General features: G+C 44.8%; 2 protein-coding genes across 3 annotated transcripts in view; one reads left to right on the top strand and one right to left on the bottom strand.

The window, feature by feature from the left end:
- Positions 1–8,306, bottom strand: part of LOC309331262 (interleukin-36 receptor antagonist protein-like) — a 54,736-nt gene extending 46,430 nt beyond the window's left edge. Inside the window, exon 1 of one of the 2 annotated variants that reach the window (XM_081843386.1) lies at positions 8,175–8,295. The gene's annotated coding sequence lies outside the window, so the exon portion shown is untranslated. Of the gene's footprint in view, positions 1–8,174 lie in introns of both variants that reach the window. The other variant, XM_081843382.1, reaches the window with a different exon arrangement.
- LOC309331838 (interleukin-36 alpha-like) lies at positions 954–6,503 on the top strand (the record flags this gene model as incomplete). Its single annotated transcript, XM_081844344.1, has 5 exons — positions 954–1,166; positions 2,776–2,997; positions 3,114–3,236; positions 5,069–5,208; positions 6,261–6,503. Exons 2-5 carry the CDS (start codon positions 2,901–2,903, stop codon positions 6,501–6,503), a joined length of 603 nt encoding a protein of 200 aa, XP_081700470.1. The 5' UTR covers positions 954–1,166; positions 2,776–2,900.
- Positions 8,307–17,614: the final 9,308 nt, after the last annotated feature.

Genomic DNA, 17,614 nt, shown 5'->3' on the forward strand with positions numbered 1-17,614 from the left:
TGTTGAGCTTCAGACCATATTTTGCGCTCTCCTCTTTCACCCTCATTAAAAGGTTCTTTAATTCCTCCTCACTTTCTGCCATCAAGGTTGTATCATCTGCATATCTGAGGTGCCTAGTCCCCAGCAAATGTTATTCAGGTACTGAGGAAGCAAAGGAATGATTGTGTTGTAATCAAAGGAATCTTCATAATGTTCAGGGAGTGGTTTCATTCTTAGCATTCTAAGTAGGATCAGAGCCAACCTTTTCAAGAAGTTCTTTCAAGGTAGTTAGTTTTAATGTCATTTTCTAGTGTGCAAGATACACTTGCTTGGACACAAGATGCATAATGCCCAATGTGCTACCATTTGTTAAGCTGAACACAAGAGCCTTCCAGGTTGTTCTTGTTCATGTGGTTGGTGCAGACTATGAGCCCAGAAAACGTCAGCCTCACCCCCAACTCTTGACCAGAGCAGATCTGGAAGGGAGGACAAGGTGGGGATAAGTGTTTGGAGAAGGGTGGAATGGAGTATTCCTTCAGGGAGTTGATGGACTAAAGAAGCTTCAAGCCTTTGTCTCTGGAATTTTGGATTCCTTACTTTGTAAAATTTGGCGCCAGGCTGCTAGCAATTAATGCTGGAGATCAAAGCAGCCAAAGGAATGAGGAAGAAACAGCATTTAATTGGGATGGGGGATGAGGCTTGTTGGTCAATCTCAATCAATTAATACACTCAGCAGCTGAGTCTTCCTAGTTAGTTCTTTTAGCAATGCAAGTGTGCAACTTGGTAGCACATCCTGTATGCAATAGACTTATGCAAGCAGCATTGCAGAATGATCTGTCTTCTCTTTTTTCTCAAATGTTTTATAATACAAATGGTCATGTGAATTCATCCTTGTTCAGAAGTACTTCTATCACTGAACTTCAAAAAAACAAACAAACAAAAAACAGATGGAAATCCAACTAGGCATTTTGCAAAGAGCCTGTGAAGTTTTGTGCAGATGATAGACCTGAAAAACTGGTTAAATTAGTATTTCAAATGCCAAGAACCTGACATGTAAATAAGCATGAAGCATGCAAACCACACCTACCAGCCTCACTGAGCAGCAATATAATGCTGTGCAAATCCCAGGGGAGAGCAGAGAGAGAAGGATCTCTCCCAAGGCACGGGACTTTATCGCACCAGCGCAGGTACCACTTCCTTAATTACTTATCTGAACTGCCTGTCTCTGTGTTGAAATGTTAGTCGTCTACAACCTGCTACCTTCCAGATATTATTGGACTGCTATTCCCATCTTCTATGAATGTTGCCTAAGCTGGGCTGGAGTCCACAATATTTGGAAGGCACCAGGTTAAGGAACAGTAGGCTAGATTGTCTGCTTCCACTGCCAAATCATCTGTGAAGCAATGGATTTGTATCTGGCCTTTCCTCTTGCCAATGTTCCCCATCTATCATGTTTCTTTTTGTGCAAGATATATCTTTCGAAACAAGTCAGCTTCAAACTATGGGCTGTGTTGGACAGTGGAACGGATTTCCTTGGGAGATGGTGGACTCTCCTTCCTTAGAGGTTTTTAAGCAGAGCTTAGATGGCTATTTGTCTGTACAGTGGTACCTTGGTTCTCGAACTTAATCTGTTCCAGGAGTCCATTCAACTCCTGAAACCGTTCGAAAACCAAGGAGTGGCTTCCGATTGGCTGCAGGAGCTTCCTGCACTCATGCGGAAGCCGTGTTGGATGGTTGGCTTCCAAAAAACATTTGCAAACTGGAACACTTACTTATAGGTTTGCGGTGTTCAGGAGCCAATTTGTTCGGCAACTAAGCCATTCAGGAACCAAGGTTTGACTGTATGAGAAATGTATCTGGAAGACAGAATGTATCCAGGAGCTAGTGGTCTGACAAGGAGCCCTCCCTGCCTCTGTTCTTTCCCCTTCCCTCTCTCTTGTTAAGTTTTCTGATGGAATGTATTTTGGTTTCTCATTGCTATTTTTCAATATGAATGTTTTTGAGAACAGTCCTCAATGTTTGGGAATGTTGGCAGGAGGTGAAGCTGCCTTATCAGTTGTGGAGGATAGTGCTGGGTACCTTCTTTCATGTTTGTTGTGGTTTGAGAAAGTGAGGCCCTGGGAGGGAGTAGCTAATGGATGATTTGCATGTAGCCAGTCTTGAAGGCTACACAGGTTATCTATAAAATCTGATGGTTTGGGCAGAGTTTCTCTGAAGCCCATGCATGGACTGATCGGCTGCAGGGCTGTGCAAACTGAGGCTACCTGGAGGAGTCACTTTGCCACTTCTTGAGGGTTTCCAAGTGGCAGATTGAAGTGCTTGCTTGGTATGTATACATTGTTTGCTGTTTCAGAATAAAATCTTTTATCTTCTCACTCACTTGTGTATTTTGTATTGCTTCTGAATCTCATTTTAAAAGAACCACCTTGCCTTTGGCAAGACACTGTCCTGCACGCTTTAGTTGAGATTCCTATATTTCAAGGGATTGGATTAGTTGACCCGAATAGTCCCTTTCAACTCTACCATTCTATGATCTATGTGTATATCTTTATTGCTTTAAAATAGATACATTTATGCCAAGAAAGCAAACCAACCAACCAACCAAAAAACAAACAAACATACAATCAAACAAACAAACAAACAAACATACATACATACATACATACAAACAAACAAACTATGATTGACAAAGGTTTTACAATAGTTCACATCATTGGGAGTACAAAGGATGTTAGTTATAAGAATTGTGTAGTTTCATATATTGCTAATGTCTGTTTGTCATTCTATGATCTATAGATGAAATAAACCAAACCGGAAGCTCATCAGGGATCGCAGCGTAAGACGTCACTCTTTTTTAAAAGCTCCCCCTACAGAAATCTGAACTTCATACAGTCTGAACCTCAACCACTCATCAAGAAGAAATGGAGAAAATGGGGGAGGCTGAAATGAGGAAGCCCCACAAAACTGTACAACAGGAAATGAAAGATTTATTCAATCATTTTAAGGAGCCACCTCCAGGTGAAAAATGATTATTTACTTTTCTATTCATAGCTCAAGCTAAGTTTCCAAACTATGCCAATCATCATTATGCCAATAGTTTAGATTTTTTAATTTTTGCCTTTTTAACCATCCAGGTACGGTTGTGATCCAGTCATTACCAGATCCCTGGTACTTCAAAATTTGGGATATTAACCAGAAGTACCTCTTGTTAGTGGGTGACCAGCTGCTCTCAGCTCCCAGAAATTCCAACTCACCAGGTAACAGCTCCTACCATGTTTCTCAGTTCCTCCACCCCCAGGTGGCTGGCTGTTTTCAAGTGGAACTAGGTAACCTAGTTTCAGGGAGATGTCTGATTCAGCAGGGCTGGTCCAAGACATTTTTCTGCCTGAGGCAAAGGACAAGCTAATGCCCATCCTTCATTCCAGGCATGGAAGCTAACTGGATTGGTAGTTGAATATTTTTTTAATACTAGAACAAGATAGGTTCACTCTTCCTAATGGTAGGGCCGGCCCTGTTGTCTTGGTTGAAGGACAAGATAGTGTCTTCCCATTCCACATATGCTAGAATCTGCCTGGCAGTGGCAGTTGAATCTTACTTCAACACTAGTAATGGGACAACATCCTTGACCACACCCAGGGGAAATGGACTAGCTTAGGTACACAGGGATGTGCTGCCTGAAGTGAGTGTCCCACTTTGCCTAGTTGCAAGGCCAACCCAGTGACTCGGCAGCATCTTCTTAAACAAGGCTCAGCAATCCTCTTGTGGGACTTATCCATGGGGTTCATGAGAGCCACTGTGAAATGGGGAAGAGGAGAGTTCTGGGCTGAGTCTGTTCTAATGCAATGCCTTTAGTCACTAGTTGCATAGGCAGGTGCCTTAGACCTAGTCAAACCATTGCTCCATCATGCCCAGATCACTGGTCCATCTCTCTTATTCCAAGGCTAGTCCATCTTGTCTCACTTATTCCAATTGGCAGTGGTTCTCCAAGGGTATCAGTCAGAGAATGATCTGTCATACCACCTGCCACATGAACTTTTTAACTTGGAGATGGGGAGCCTGTGCCCCTCCAGATATTGCATGGACCATTGGCCATGTTGGCTGGAAGTTGACATCTAAGAACAACCATGAGAGGGAGGCACTGGTCCTCCATTCCTGCTTCAGCTAGAGATGACAGATGGAGCCAGTCAATCAGCATTGTGCAAGCCTTGCTTCTCATCAGCCTAGAAAATGCCGTCTTCATGCTTCAGGAAAAGATGTTGCATGTGTGTTGCAACTGTGGTGAGTGGCCTCCATAGTAGATTCACCACAGCCTTATATTGAAATATCTTTCTGTGGCTCCCTTCTTTCAGATCTACACATTTGGATAGTTAGCAAGCCATAGCAGGAAGATACAGCTGGCAGGGTGTTTCAATTGGAAAAACCCATCCAGCTTGAGAACAGCTCCCCAAATGGAACAAATAACTCTGAGATTGCAGAGGGAAAGGCCGGTATGGACTAAAATGAGACACCATGGACAAAATGCAAGCAGCAGGCACTGCACAGAAGCAACAAAGAACAATGTTACGAAACAAGCCTCTAATGCAGGTGCAGGGGAAGTTTGACCCTCCAGTTGCCCTAAGAGGCATGGCCAATAGCCAAGGGTGTTGAGAGCTGTTGCTTTACCCTCACCTGTTATAATGGTTGACAGGGAAGGTCTGTAATACACTGGTAGAGCACATGCCTACAGAACAATGTGTGCTACCTCTGAGCTTAGCACCCATTTTAGGAGGTTTCAATATGTTTTTTGTAAAAACAATGTGTAAGAGGACTGAAGGTCACTTCAAGATACAAAATTGCTTGTGCGTTGTGCAAGCTCCTGTGCCATGCAGTGGACCTCTCATGATATGAACATTGGACATACTTCTAGTATAGGGGTTGAGCTCCTTTCTAGAGACTTGTTCTTATGGGTCACTTTAACAGCTTTCAATCTGATTGATGGCCTTCCAGTCACCTAAGACTCCTGTACCAATAACGCTTTATCTCTCCCTTCCTCCCGCTCTTCCTCTCTCTTTCCCTCCACTGATCCTGTTTCTGAGCTGCTCACCTCCAGAGGGGTTAATTGCTGTGGTCCCAGATCAAATTATTGGGGAAAAAGATGACAGAACATCCGCCATCTTTATGGGTAAGGAAGATGGGCAACGTACTTTGTCCTGTGTGGAAGTTGGTGGTCAACCTCGGCTAAAGTTAGTGGTGAGTATCATTTGTGCTTCAATGTCTCTTTTGATTCCATATTTGTCACCCCTAGTCTATATGAGAAGCTCAGCATATGAGGTCTGAGCTGGCTGCTCCAAACTCAGACCACATGGCTCTAACAAGCCTCCCTTGAGTTCCTGTACCAATAATTTAGGAACTTTCACCACTGTAACTAAGCCAATTTTTACTGCCTGTGTCTTCTGACTGATGTATGGGAAAGCACATGAACCTGGCCTTTGAAGTGTTTGTAAGTAAATCAATTTTTAACTTATTAAATGTGTGGCCTTTGAGGGAAGAGACAAACTTTGAAGGAACTTAGAAAGGTACATTTTGAAGGTCTAACAGCCTATATTTCCACCCTTTACTTTGCTACATATTTTGTGATTTTAAATTTTTGCTGGGGTTCTCTCACCAAAGAGTACTTGCCCCAAACCTGCACCCTGGCATCCAGGAATTCTCTTCTAATACCTATATTTATTTCCTTGCCACCAACATAATGGAATTGGGAGCGGGGGTAACTTAGGCTGGCTTGTGTGAGTTCTACTGGCTTCCAATACAGTGGTGCCCTGCAAGACGAACGCCTCGCAAGACGGAAAACCCGCTAGACGAAAGGGTTTTCCGTTTTGGAGGCGCTTCGCAAAACGAATTTCCCTATGGGCTTGCTTTGCAAGACGAAATGTCTTGCGAGTTCCTGTGGGTTCCCCCCCTTTCCCCCCTTTCCCTAAGCCGCTAAGCCGCTTATCAGCTGATCCGCTAAGCTGATAAGCCACTAAAAGCCGCTAAAAGCCGCTAAACTGCTAATAGCGCTAATCCGCTAAGCTGTCAATGGGCTTGCTTCGCAAGACAAAAAAACTGCTATATGAAGAGCCTCACGGAACGGATTAATTTCGTCTTGCGAGGCACCACTGTACTTAGGATTGCTCAGTACTGCCATGCCTCCTTAACCCTGCAGAGGATTTTATGAGGCAACAGAGGGTCTCTTGTTTTGTTGGATGAATTTAAATAAATTATTTTGCTGATTGTTGTGAAAATGTTTTTTTTTTTTTAAGGGAGAAAAAATTATGGATGTATATAATAAAAAACAGGAATCCAAGAACTTCAGTTTCCTCTGCAAGACTGCCAGTGGCAAGGAGACTGGCAGCTTTGAATCTGTAGCATTCCCAGGATGGTTTCTTAGCAGTTCGCCGGAGCCAAACAAGCCTATTGGTTTGAGCCAGCAAGGAGGTGCTGAGATCACTGAATTTTTCATGGAAAAAACAAATAAAGGGGCAGGAGGTGGAGTGGTAGAATGAAGTCCCACAGATATAATTTTTCCAGCCTTAAGTTCAATACCCCACATTTCCATGCCTGCTATACATTTTTTTGAAGTCCTACTGAAAATTCATTAGCATTTGAATGCAATTTTCTCCTGCTATACACATTTAATGCTACTTTGCATATTTTTTTGCAAAGTATCTCCACCTCAATACACGGCATTTTCTGTGTCATTTTTCACTAGCATATGCAATTTTCTGCACACATTAACTCTAGCATGTGCCCTTTTGTACATATGACTTGGTTGGGGAAACTGCCAGCAAAATTCAGAAAGGCAAATTTGGAAGGATGACGGTGTTTCAATTTATGCATTGTTTCTGAAAGACTGAATTATTTATGTGAAATAAAATTATCTTATACCCCTTTTAAATGTACTTGCGGAAGAAGGAAGGGGACTATTAGTTTGTGGGCTTTGGTTCTTTTTTTAATCATGTATTTTGTGTTTTTATCCTGTACAGTGGTACCTCGGGTTACATATGCTTCAGGTTACATATGCTTCAGGTTACACACTCCGCTATCCCAGAAATAGTGCTTCAGGTTAAGAACTTTGTTTCAGTATGAGAACAGAAATCGGGCTCCGGCGGCGCAGCAGCAGCAGGAGGCCCCATTAGCTAAAGTGGTGCTTCAGGTTAAGAACAGTTTCAGGTTAAGAACGGATCTCTGGAACAAATTAAGTACTTAACCTGAGGTACCACTGTATTTTTATGTTGTGAACCACCCTGAGATCTACAGATAAAGGATGGTATACACATTTAATAAATCATTAAACTGGATTCGATTTGTCTGCCATCCCTACTTACAACAACCCTATGAAACAAGTGAGACTGGGAAATGGTTACTGACTAGCCAAAGGGCACCCAGCCAACTTTATGGGTGAACAGGTACAGTCGCACCTTGGTTCTTGAACGCCTTGTGACTTGAACGCTTTGGCTCCCAAATGCCACAAACTCGGAAGTGAGTGTTCTGGTTTGCAAATGTTTTTTGGAGGCCAAATGTCCAGCGCAGCTTCCGTGGCTTCTGATTGAGTGCAGGAAGCTCCTGCAGCCAATCAGAAGCCGTGCCTTGGTTTTCAAACGTTTTGGAAGTCGAACGGATTTCCGGAATGCATAACATTCGAGAACCAAGGTATGACTGTATTTGAACCTCCTATCACACTGACACTCCAAGTTTACAACTTGTAAAACAGTTATTAAAATCTGCAAAGGAGTTTTTTAACCGATTCTCCCCAATTCCCGATTCTCCCCAATATAACCGATTATCCCCAATATATCCCCAATATAACCAATTCTCCCCAATATATGCCCAATTAGGGCATATAAAATTAGGGCATATAAAAATTTATGCCCTAATTTTTTTGTAAGATGCTTAAAGACTCCTATGGGGCATGTGACCTATTATGATATGAGCCCCACATTGGACAAAAGATTACTGCATTGCAGGGGGTTGGATTAGAAGACCCTTAAAGCATAGCTGTCAATGTTTCTCTTTTTTAAAAGGAAAATTCCCTTATTCCGAATAGGATTCCTCGCAAGAAAAGGGAAAAGTTGACAGCTATGCCTTAAAGTCCCTCCCAACTCTACAAATCTACGATTCTAAGATAACCACACTGGATCTCCCAAATTTATAGCTTGTAAAATAGGTATTCATACCGGAATGGAAGTTTTCATTCTTCCGGAACACAAACACTGCTCCTGATTTTCATTATTGTAGGCATCATAGTTTTAGACATCAAGGGACTAAACATTTCACAGCCCCTGTGAAATGGTCCGTATGCAGTATCTTCTGTTTCCCAGTACAAGAGCCCATGTACTACTGGATGGCAGAGTTCAAAGGAATCCAATGCAACAACTGTGGTAATGGAAGCTTGTTGCACAACAGTGGGTTCTTGCTGCAAAATCTGTTGCCCAACCATCTTTGGTAACGTCCTTGTGTTTTCCCTTGCCCAATGATATTTCTCGCGGTTGTCCCCTGGTCACTCAAAAAAGGAATTGCTTTGTTCTTTTCACACATCTTTAAAAGTGACAAGGGAAGATGAAACTGAAGCAACTTCCTTTTTAAACTGGAAACATTTCCATTCACACCCCCCACACCCCACACCCTCTTCACTCCTGAGAGGGGCATGCCACTAACCATTGGTGCGATGCACGATTGATGAAATAAATGGGTGGCAGTATTAGCTCAGAAGCACAAGAGGCTGCAAATCTCTCCTTTTTATTGCAGTAATCATAGAGGCCTTCGTCACAATAGAATTCAAATTGCTCTGCCCCGAGATAAATGAACCCAGGCAAATGCAGCAGTGGAGGAGAGGAGGGAAGAGTTGGCAGTATCTGGGGATCTGAAAGAGGAGGAAAGGAAGGGGACCTTGGCAGAAATTCTGTGCTTTCCGGGTCTGCAAACTAAGGAGATGAAGAGTGAGTCCAGCGCTACAGTGAAATGAATTGTTCAGAATGAAGAAGAGCATCTGAGTACTGCTTTTTGTTTTGTTTCTATTTTAAATATGGCAAGGTGGATCTAGACTGATCCTTGTAGTTAGCCGCAGTGGTGTAGCATGGGTTGCTGGCGCAGGGCAAGTGTTGCACCTCCCTAATGAACTGGGCAGCTGCGGTGGAGGCATGTCCCGGGGGGGGGCACATGGAGCCCATGAAGCACATGACTGCTGGTGGCTGCACACCTTACAACAACAACTTATTTATACCCTGCCCATATGCCTGCGTTTCCCCAGCCACTCTGGGTGGCTTCCAGCAGAATATTAAAATACAGCGGTCTGTTAAACATTAAAAGCTTCCCTAAACAGGGCTGCCTTCAGATATCTTCTAAAAATCTGGTAGTTGTTCTTCTCTTTGACATCTCATAGGAGGGTGTTCCACAGGGTGGGTGCCACTACCAAGAAGGCCCTCTGTCTGATTCCCTGTAACTTCAATTCTTACAGTGAGGGAACCACCAGAAGGCCCTTGGCACTGGACCTCAGTGTCCTTGGCGGCTCCACCACCTTCTGGCCCAGCCAGCCCAGGGGTGGAGCAAGCAGGTGTTCCACCTTGTTGCACCCCTATCAGAATTTTGCACCCAGGGCCACTGCCCCTCTCCCCCCCCCAATGCTATGCCACTGGTTAGCTGTTACTGACCACTAAGCCAGCATGTTCTGTGTCATATCGCAGCCTAGAAGAAGCAAGCCTTGTGGCAGGAATGTGACATATAAAGTGCTAATGGTAAACTGGGATGAAACTCTCCTCCCTGCATCTGTTTGGTGTCTTAGATTTCTTACACACCAAGGATTGCTTATAATTTGACACTGTCTCATATTATATCTCCCAACTCCCATCAACCCTGACCATTGGCCACAGAAGCAGTTTTAGATTTGGTCACACTGGGTGCCAGCACCACAAGGGGCGCTGCAACAATGATGTAGAATGGAGGTGCCGGGGAGGGGCACCTAATTTTAAAGTAACACAGGGCGTCCCTGAAAGTTGAGAGCCCAAAGTCCTTCACTGCTGGCAATGCTGAACATAAGAGTCAGACCAAAGGCCCGTCTAGTCCAGCGTCCTCTTCTCACAATGGCCAACCAGATGCCTATGGGTAACCTGAGAGTAGGTCCTTGGTGCAACACCCCACTTGTGTTCCCGAGCAATTGAAGGAACACAGATAGCTCAGTCAGTAGAGTGTGGGACTCTTAATCTCAGGATCGTGGCTTTGAGCCACACATTGGGCTAAAAAATTCCTGCTTTGCAGGGGGCTGGACTAGATGGCACCCCATGGTCTCTTCCAACTCTACAGTTCTGTGAGTCTATAATATGCAGAGACACACAGCTTACTTCAGGGCCAGATTCACGTACAGGCAATCCAAACTGGAGGCTCTGGGCTTATGAAGGGGTGTGTGTGTGTGTGTGTGTGTGTGTGTGTGTGCCATTTATTTTAATTACATCCCACCTTGCCTTCAAGGAACTCATGGTAGCATGTATGGTTTTGGGTTTTTTAAATCATTTTTATTAATTTTCCAATAAAAAACATCCAATTAACATATCCAATCATAATCCAATTAAAATAAATAAAATAAAATAAAAAAGACCAAATTATAATTGTTGATTTTTCGGGACTCCCCATAGTCTGGAGCTCTGAAGCATATATCCAAATCTAAGTCCTGCCTCTCCTTGGTAGCATGTATGGTTTTACCAATCTTCTACCACCATATCTTTCGCCTTTACAAATATTGACTGGCCCAAAGTCATCCCGTGAGCTTGATGGCAAAGTGGGAATTTGAACCTGGGTCTCTCTAGGCCTAGGACAGGGGTGGCTAACCCACAGTTCAGCAATTTTCAGATGGCCACAATGACAACATCAGCCAGCATGACCAAGGATTATGGGAGTTATAGTCCAGCAACATCTGGAGAGCCACAGGTCAGCCACTTCTGGCCTAGTGTGATGTACTAATCACCACCCCATGGGGCTCTCATGTGTTTAGGGAGCTCTTCTACCAGTACCTGGGGGGCCAGCGGTTCCCCATTCCTACAGTCAGCTAAGCCAAGTGAGACAACAAAGGCCCTCAACCCCCTAATGAACTTTAAGACTGAACAAAGATTTAAATGTGATGCTTTCCGTGTGTCAAACAAACCCAATATTCTCCACCCGGCACCACACTGTGATGATTGCTGCTCAGTTACACCCACCTCCCTGCTGCGCTGTCTGACATGACTTGGAGGAGGGGAGGTGCCGGGCAGAGCTGGGAACACAAATTTCAGCAGGGCATATTGGGGGTGGCTGCAACTTTGTGGGAGATGAGAAATTAAATCACTAGGTGGCAGCCGATTCTCTTCCTTTCCCTCCCTTTGTCTAATGAGCCACTATAATGAATAAACACATCCCCAGTGGAGGCTGATTTAGAAGAGGTCTCCCAGCCCCCCCACAGAAAATAACCAATTTAATTGGGCAGGTTAACCTTCTTGCAGTCAGGGGGAGAGGAGAAGGGAAGAGAAAACAAGCACCATATTCCTTTACATGGCCCATTAGGCTTCTGGCACCAACAGCAGCTTCCCTCCCTAGGCAAATAGCAGATTCTGAGATTAGAATTTCACCGGGCCCTCGGAGCGAGGGGGAAAGAGTGAGCTTTCCCTCCCATAAAACCCCATGCCCTGCAGTCCAGAACATGACTGTCACAGAAACATAGGAAGCTGCCTTATTCCCAGTCAAATGCATTGATGCATCTAACTTAGTATTTCCTACACCAGTGCTACTCAAAGGGGTGGTTCACGGATCAGAGTCATCAGCTGCCAGTCTCCAATGACTCCACTACAGCCAGGCTGGGTGGGATGCTTCAGGGACCAAGCATGCTACTGGTCCCTGGCACATTGCAGTCCAGGTGGGTGGGAATGCTAATCCAACACACTGGATAGCTTGAGAAACACTGCTGTACACTGCGGCTCTGTAGGGCTTCAGTCTGGATGCTGTCCCAGACCTACATGGAGATATCAGAGCAGAGGTGGTTTTAGGGTGGCCCAGTTGGTGCCGTTACAGTGGGTGCCACGTTGCAGAGGGTGCCAAAACAATGCTGCAGAACAGAGTGTGGGGAGCAGGGCATTGCACAGGGCCCAAAGCCCTTCACTGACTGGGGATTGAACCTGAAATTTTATCCATGTAAGTCTGCTACTCTGCGAGTGAGCTATGTCCCTATCCTTTTCCCAAGTCTGTTTTAAAGTAAAAAAGGCGACATCTAGATGCTATGTCCTCTACCCTTCTCCTCTGTTGTTTCTACCTGCTCTGTATACCCTGGGTAGGCCAACTAAGGTCCAGGGGCAAGATCAGGCCCAATCGCCTTCTAAATCTGGCCCACTGACCGTCTGGGAATCAGCGTGCTTTTACATGAGTAGAATGTGTGCTTTTATTTAAAATGCATCTCTGGGTTATATGTGGGGCATAGGAATTCGTTCTCCCCCCCTTCAAAATATAGTCTGCCCCCCCATAAGGTCTGAGGGACAGTGGACTGGCCCCCTGCTGAAAAAGCTTGCTGACCCCTGCTGTAGACTCTGTGGTTAACCACTGTCTCATTAATTCCTACAATCAATTCTAGACATCTCTGCTGTTCTATTTACCCAGGCTCACCCCATATTTGCAGATGTTTTCATGCACCTGAGTGCTTTTGAAGGGGAACAAAAGAGGTGCTTGACTTTGTCTACTGTAAATTCATGGTTGGGCATTACCTGTGTTAGGATCAGCCACAATGTTCCCAAACAATGGCAAGCTTCCAAGTTCTCCAGGATTCCTCATTGTGGCTAAAACTCTATGCAAAGCCGGGGCGAGGGGGGAGTGAGTGGGTTAAAAAAATGCAGAAGGCTGATATTGTAGCCACGAGGTCCACCTTGAGACCCAAACTGTGCACATGACACATCATACCTCAAAGCACATTCTTTCCCCACAAAGAATTATGGGCACCGTAGTTAACCCCCCACAGAGCCCTGCCCCTCATGAGCACTGTAGTTTATCCCTCACAGTTCCCAGCAATCTTTAACAACCCCTTTTCACAGTGGCCAACCAGATTCCCATGGGAAACCCAGAAGCAGAACCTAACTGCAACCGCACTCTCTTCACCTGCGATTCCCCGCAATTTGTCTCCAAAGGCATGCAGCCTTTGACAGTGTAAGTAGACAATGGAAGTAAACAGTGCTACTTTTCTAGAAAAATAGGTGCCAGCACTCACCATGAATGCTTTCTTTGTTCTCTTATAATGGCAATGGCACCTGCCTGAGTGGTGCTGGAACTGAGTTCTAGCTGAAAAAAAGCAGCCCTGGAAGACAGCCACCACAGCTAGCAGCCAGGGATAGCTTTATCATCCAGGAATTTGCTCTTTTAAAGCCATCCAAGTTGGTGGCCATGACTATCTCTTGTTGATGACTCTCAAACACATTTGTTGCTGGCCCTGTAGCATCTTCATACCAGTTTCAAAACTTCTGAATATATTTTGAGTTCACTTTTTCATGCAAACGTGAACCCTTCAATTTAATCTATGAGTATAGTGGGGTACCCAATAATCCTTGGGGAAGCTGCCCAGTGAAATTTCGCAGATTAAGGTGCATCAAGTCTGTTTTCCCCATTGCATTTCAAGTCACATTTACATGCTGTTTTACACACACACACACACACACACACACACACTCCATGTGCGTGACCTGTTTGGTTTCCTTGTCCCCGCAATCCCCCAACTCCTATTCACAAAGCTGTCAACTGCTCATGCCCAGTCACCCATGCATGCAAAACAACTGTCTCAAAGATACACACTTCCGTTTAACGGTGAATGTTTTCCTTTCAGATTGAGGTTGGTTTGAGGGGAAATTCATCAGACAGCAGTATTTCCCAAGGAAGTGCAGGATAGCTCTGCATCATGCATGATGTTTTGTGTACATGTCTCTGAAAGCCAGTGGTGGGAGTGCACTGGAACCAGAGTAAATGGCGATTTGTACACAGCCTTACATAAGTACACAGAAAGTACTTATGGAGAGAGGCTCATTAACTTTGCTGTAGCTGAACAAGTGCTCCTTGAAATCACACCAAAGAGGGTCTCTAATGAAGTGGCCCTTCTGGTCCAGCATTGGTCTCTCTTTCAAAAAACAATGGCTCCAGTCTGCACGCCAAGGGCAAATGTGCCAGCATAAGTAGAGGTTGATGTGCAGATAAGAGAAACTAACATGCACAATGCTCCTAAAAAGACTGGACCCCTGGATGGTTAAGTCCAGTCAAAGGCGACTATGGGGTTGTGGTGCTCATCTTGCTTTCAGGCTGAGGAAACCAGTGTTTCTTTCTGGGTCATGCTTTCTGGGTCATGTGGCCAGCATGTCTAAACCGCTTCTGGTGCAACGGAACACCATGACATGCCAGAGCAAATGGAAACGCCATTTACCTTCCCACCATACTGGTGTGCTTTTTAACTGCTAGGTTGGCAGAAGCTGGGAGAGAGCAACAGGAGATCACTTTGTTGCATGAATTTGAACTGCTGACCTTCTGACTGGCAAGCCCAAGAGGCTCAGTGGTTTAGACCACAGCGCCACAATGCTCCTAAAGCCAGACATCACCAAGTTGCTGCTAAGCTTCCTTAAGAATCCCTAAACTTGTAATTTCAAAGGAAACCAGACCTCTAAGCATCCCACAGTACAAAAGAACCATATTCAGCTGGAAGGGGAAGGGGTGATGTTGAGATGCCTCATGTTATTTACACCTACACAACTCTGATGGGTTTAAGAATGCACGCAGGACTTGCAACAAAACATTGCAATGTGGAGCACTCCCATTCAGTGTTCCGGCCAGCCAGCCAGCCAGCCCCTCTCCCAGGGTCTCCACTCCATTCCTTCTGGCAGAAGAGGAAGCAGCAGGAACCCGTCCTGTTACCACCTCTGTGCTCCTGCTCAGGTGACTAACGCATCTCTTGGGGTTATATTTTATAATAAAACATCTTACGCTTTTATCAAAATTTATACCCCTTCAACATTATTTGGAATCCTCCCCCGAAATTCTACGAAAATACCTTCTGGAAGATTCCTCAAGCTCAATATCATATGAGGTGGCCAAATTTTGCACTTTAGCAATCAGGAAGCGTAAATCTCTTTTGCTGAACGGCACACTGCGAAGCTCCCTTGCGTAATAATTTTCTTTTTCTTTTTCTTTTTTTTCTTCTTGATGCTGTTGTTGATTTCCTTTTGTATGATCTTGTGGTGTTCTGTGTCACTGGCTTTTGCCGCAATAAAACTTGACTTGACTTGACTTGATAAAACATCTTAGAACAACATCCTAGAGGTCCCAGGCCTGGTGGGATTAGATTAGCCTCAACCAGAGCCAGGGCCTTTTCAGCACTGGCCCCGGCCTGGTGGAACGCTCTGCTTCATGAGACCAGGGCCCTGCAGGATCTGATTTCTTTCTGCAGGGCCTGTAAGACAGAGTTGTTCCACCTGGCCTTTGGCTTAGAATCAATTTGATTCCCTCCCCCTCTTTCTTTTTTCCTTTCTCCTCCTGTGAAGAGGCTGCATTTTAATGTTTTAATGTTGTGTTTTAATCTTGTTTTAATGTTGTATTTTAATCTTGTTTTTTAAGTTGTATTTAGTGTTTCCCAACCTTGGGCCTCCAGCTGTTTTTGAACTACAATTCCCATCATCCCTGTCCACTGGTCTTGCTAGCTAGGGATGATGGGAGTTGTAGTCCAAAAACAGCTGGAGGCCCAAGGTTGGGAAACACTTGTTTTTATTATTGATTGTTAGCCGCCCTGAGCCCAGTCTTGGCTGGGGAGGGTGGGGTATAAATAAAATATTATTATTATTATTATTATTATTAGCCCTTGCTAATCCACTCCCTGGAGATCCAGACTGACTCAGACATCTAGGCCTTTGTGGGTGAGCCCGTGATCCTGAAGTGCTGGTTCAAGTCCTCCTTCCCAGTCACAGAGAAGCTCACCATCGATTGGACATATCAACCTCTTACAGGGGACAACTTGGAGCTGGGGTGTGGTGTTTTCACTGTCTGCCTCAGCCCTGAACAGACACTTATAATTCTGTGGCCGCTAAGCTTCAATCCTCAGTGACAGTTTTGGGGTGAATTTTTTTTTTGCCTCCTCTTAGGGCAGGGCAGGAAAATTCTTTCAGCCTGAGAGCCACAGGCCCTTTTATACAACCTTTCAAGGGCCACATGCCAGTGGTGGGCTGGGCCAGAAGAAGAAGTAGGCAGAGCAGCAACAAAGGTGAATTTTGCCTTTGAACAATTGGCTCACACCCCCTCTCCATCAAGGCAAGCAAAAGGTATTATTATTCGGCCCCTGAGCCTGAGGTTCCCCATCCCTTATTTAGAGATTTTGTAGTGTTTCTGGGCCAATAACTTGTTAGGAAAGTCACTTAATGCAGATAGAGCACAGAGACAAAAGAAATGGATAATCCTTTATTGAATAAACCCAGTGCATAATATGAGAAGAAACACACAGAGTGGTTTTGTCTTTCTTAGTCCAGGTCCTTTCCATAGCAGGGTTCCCACCAAACATACAGTGGGACGCTCCCTCAGAAGTACACAGCCAATCAGAACAGTGTAGAGACCACCCCTTTTGACTGATTGCTAAGCAACATTTCCACCCAGTCCCCTTCTTGACTAGTTGACTTTGACTCCTAACAGAATTAACCCTTAAGTTGCACACTGAATGATCCTTGCTGTTGCACTTCCCCCATACCCCCATATATTTTTTGTACTTCTGCAAACCTTGGGGTTCAGTTGAACATATTAATACCTCCCTGTTGTTTCATAGTTGCCCTGCTTCAGCTACAATCCTGTCAGCGCTCACCAGCTGAGTCAACAGTACGAAGGAGTGATGGCTTCCGCAGTGCATTATATTAAATAATCAAAACAAGCTTTTGCAATTGATGCTTTCTTTGTGTTCTTCGGTACTGTTCGAATGTGAAAACACCATATGGGGTTTCTTAAATGTCTAAAGTAATTGTGAAGCTATAAGTAAAAACCTTGCAATTCCATGATATTAATGATTTTAGAATTGTATGTGCCATCTGCGAGACTAAGTGAAAATATAATGATGCAGCTATATAAGATTGCCGGGTGGAAATGTCAAAACCAGGTGCACTTTTTTTAAAAAGGGGGGGAAAAGGTGTGCCCTGCCTCACAACCTCCTTGAGTGTTTTTGTCTGGCTAGAATATGCCCTTGAACTCTTGGCTGACTGTGAATACAGAGGGGTTTTCTGTGTGTGTGTGCAGAAACTAGCCAACTGTGCAAAGGCAAAATGGGAACTTCTTACTCCACCCAGCAGTGGCATGTACCTGCCCCAGGAAAGTCCCCCAGAAGGGGAAGTGGCTCTCAGGCTCAAAAAGCTTCCCCACCACTTCCGTAAAGCAATATCAACAAAACTAGAGGTAAACTGAATGCCCAGTTGTAAAGCATTGACATTTTCATGCTGTTCCCGATAAGGGTGTAGGAGTGTCCATGTTTGCACCAGTGAAATGTCGAGGGACAAGGGGGGCCAACACGGTGACGTCAAGACTCCCTCGGGAGGTGGTGGACTCTCCTTCCTTGCAGGCAGTGCTTTTTTCTGGGGGGTACGCGGGGGTACGCATACCCCTAAACATT

This window comes from Podarcis erhardii (genome assembly GCF_964252035.2).
Source record: "Podarcis erhardii genome assembly, chromosome: 16".
Classification (NCBI taxonomy): Eukaryota; Metazoa; Chordata; class Lepidosauria; order Squamata; family Lacertidae; genus Podarcis; species Podarcis erhardii.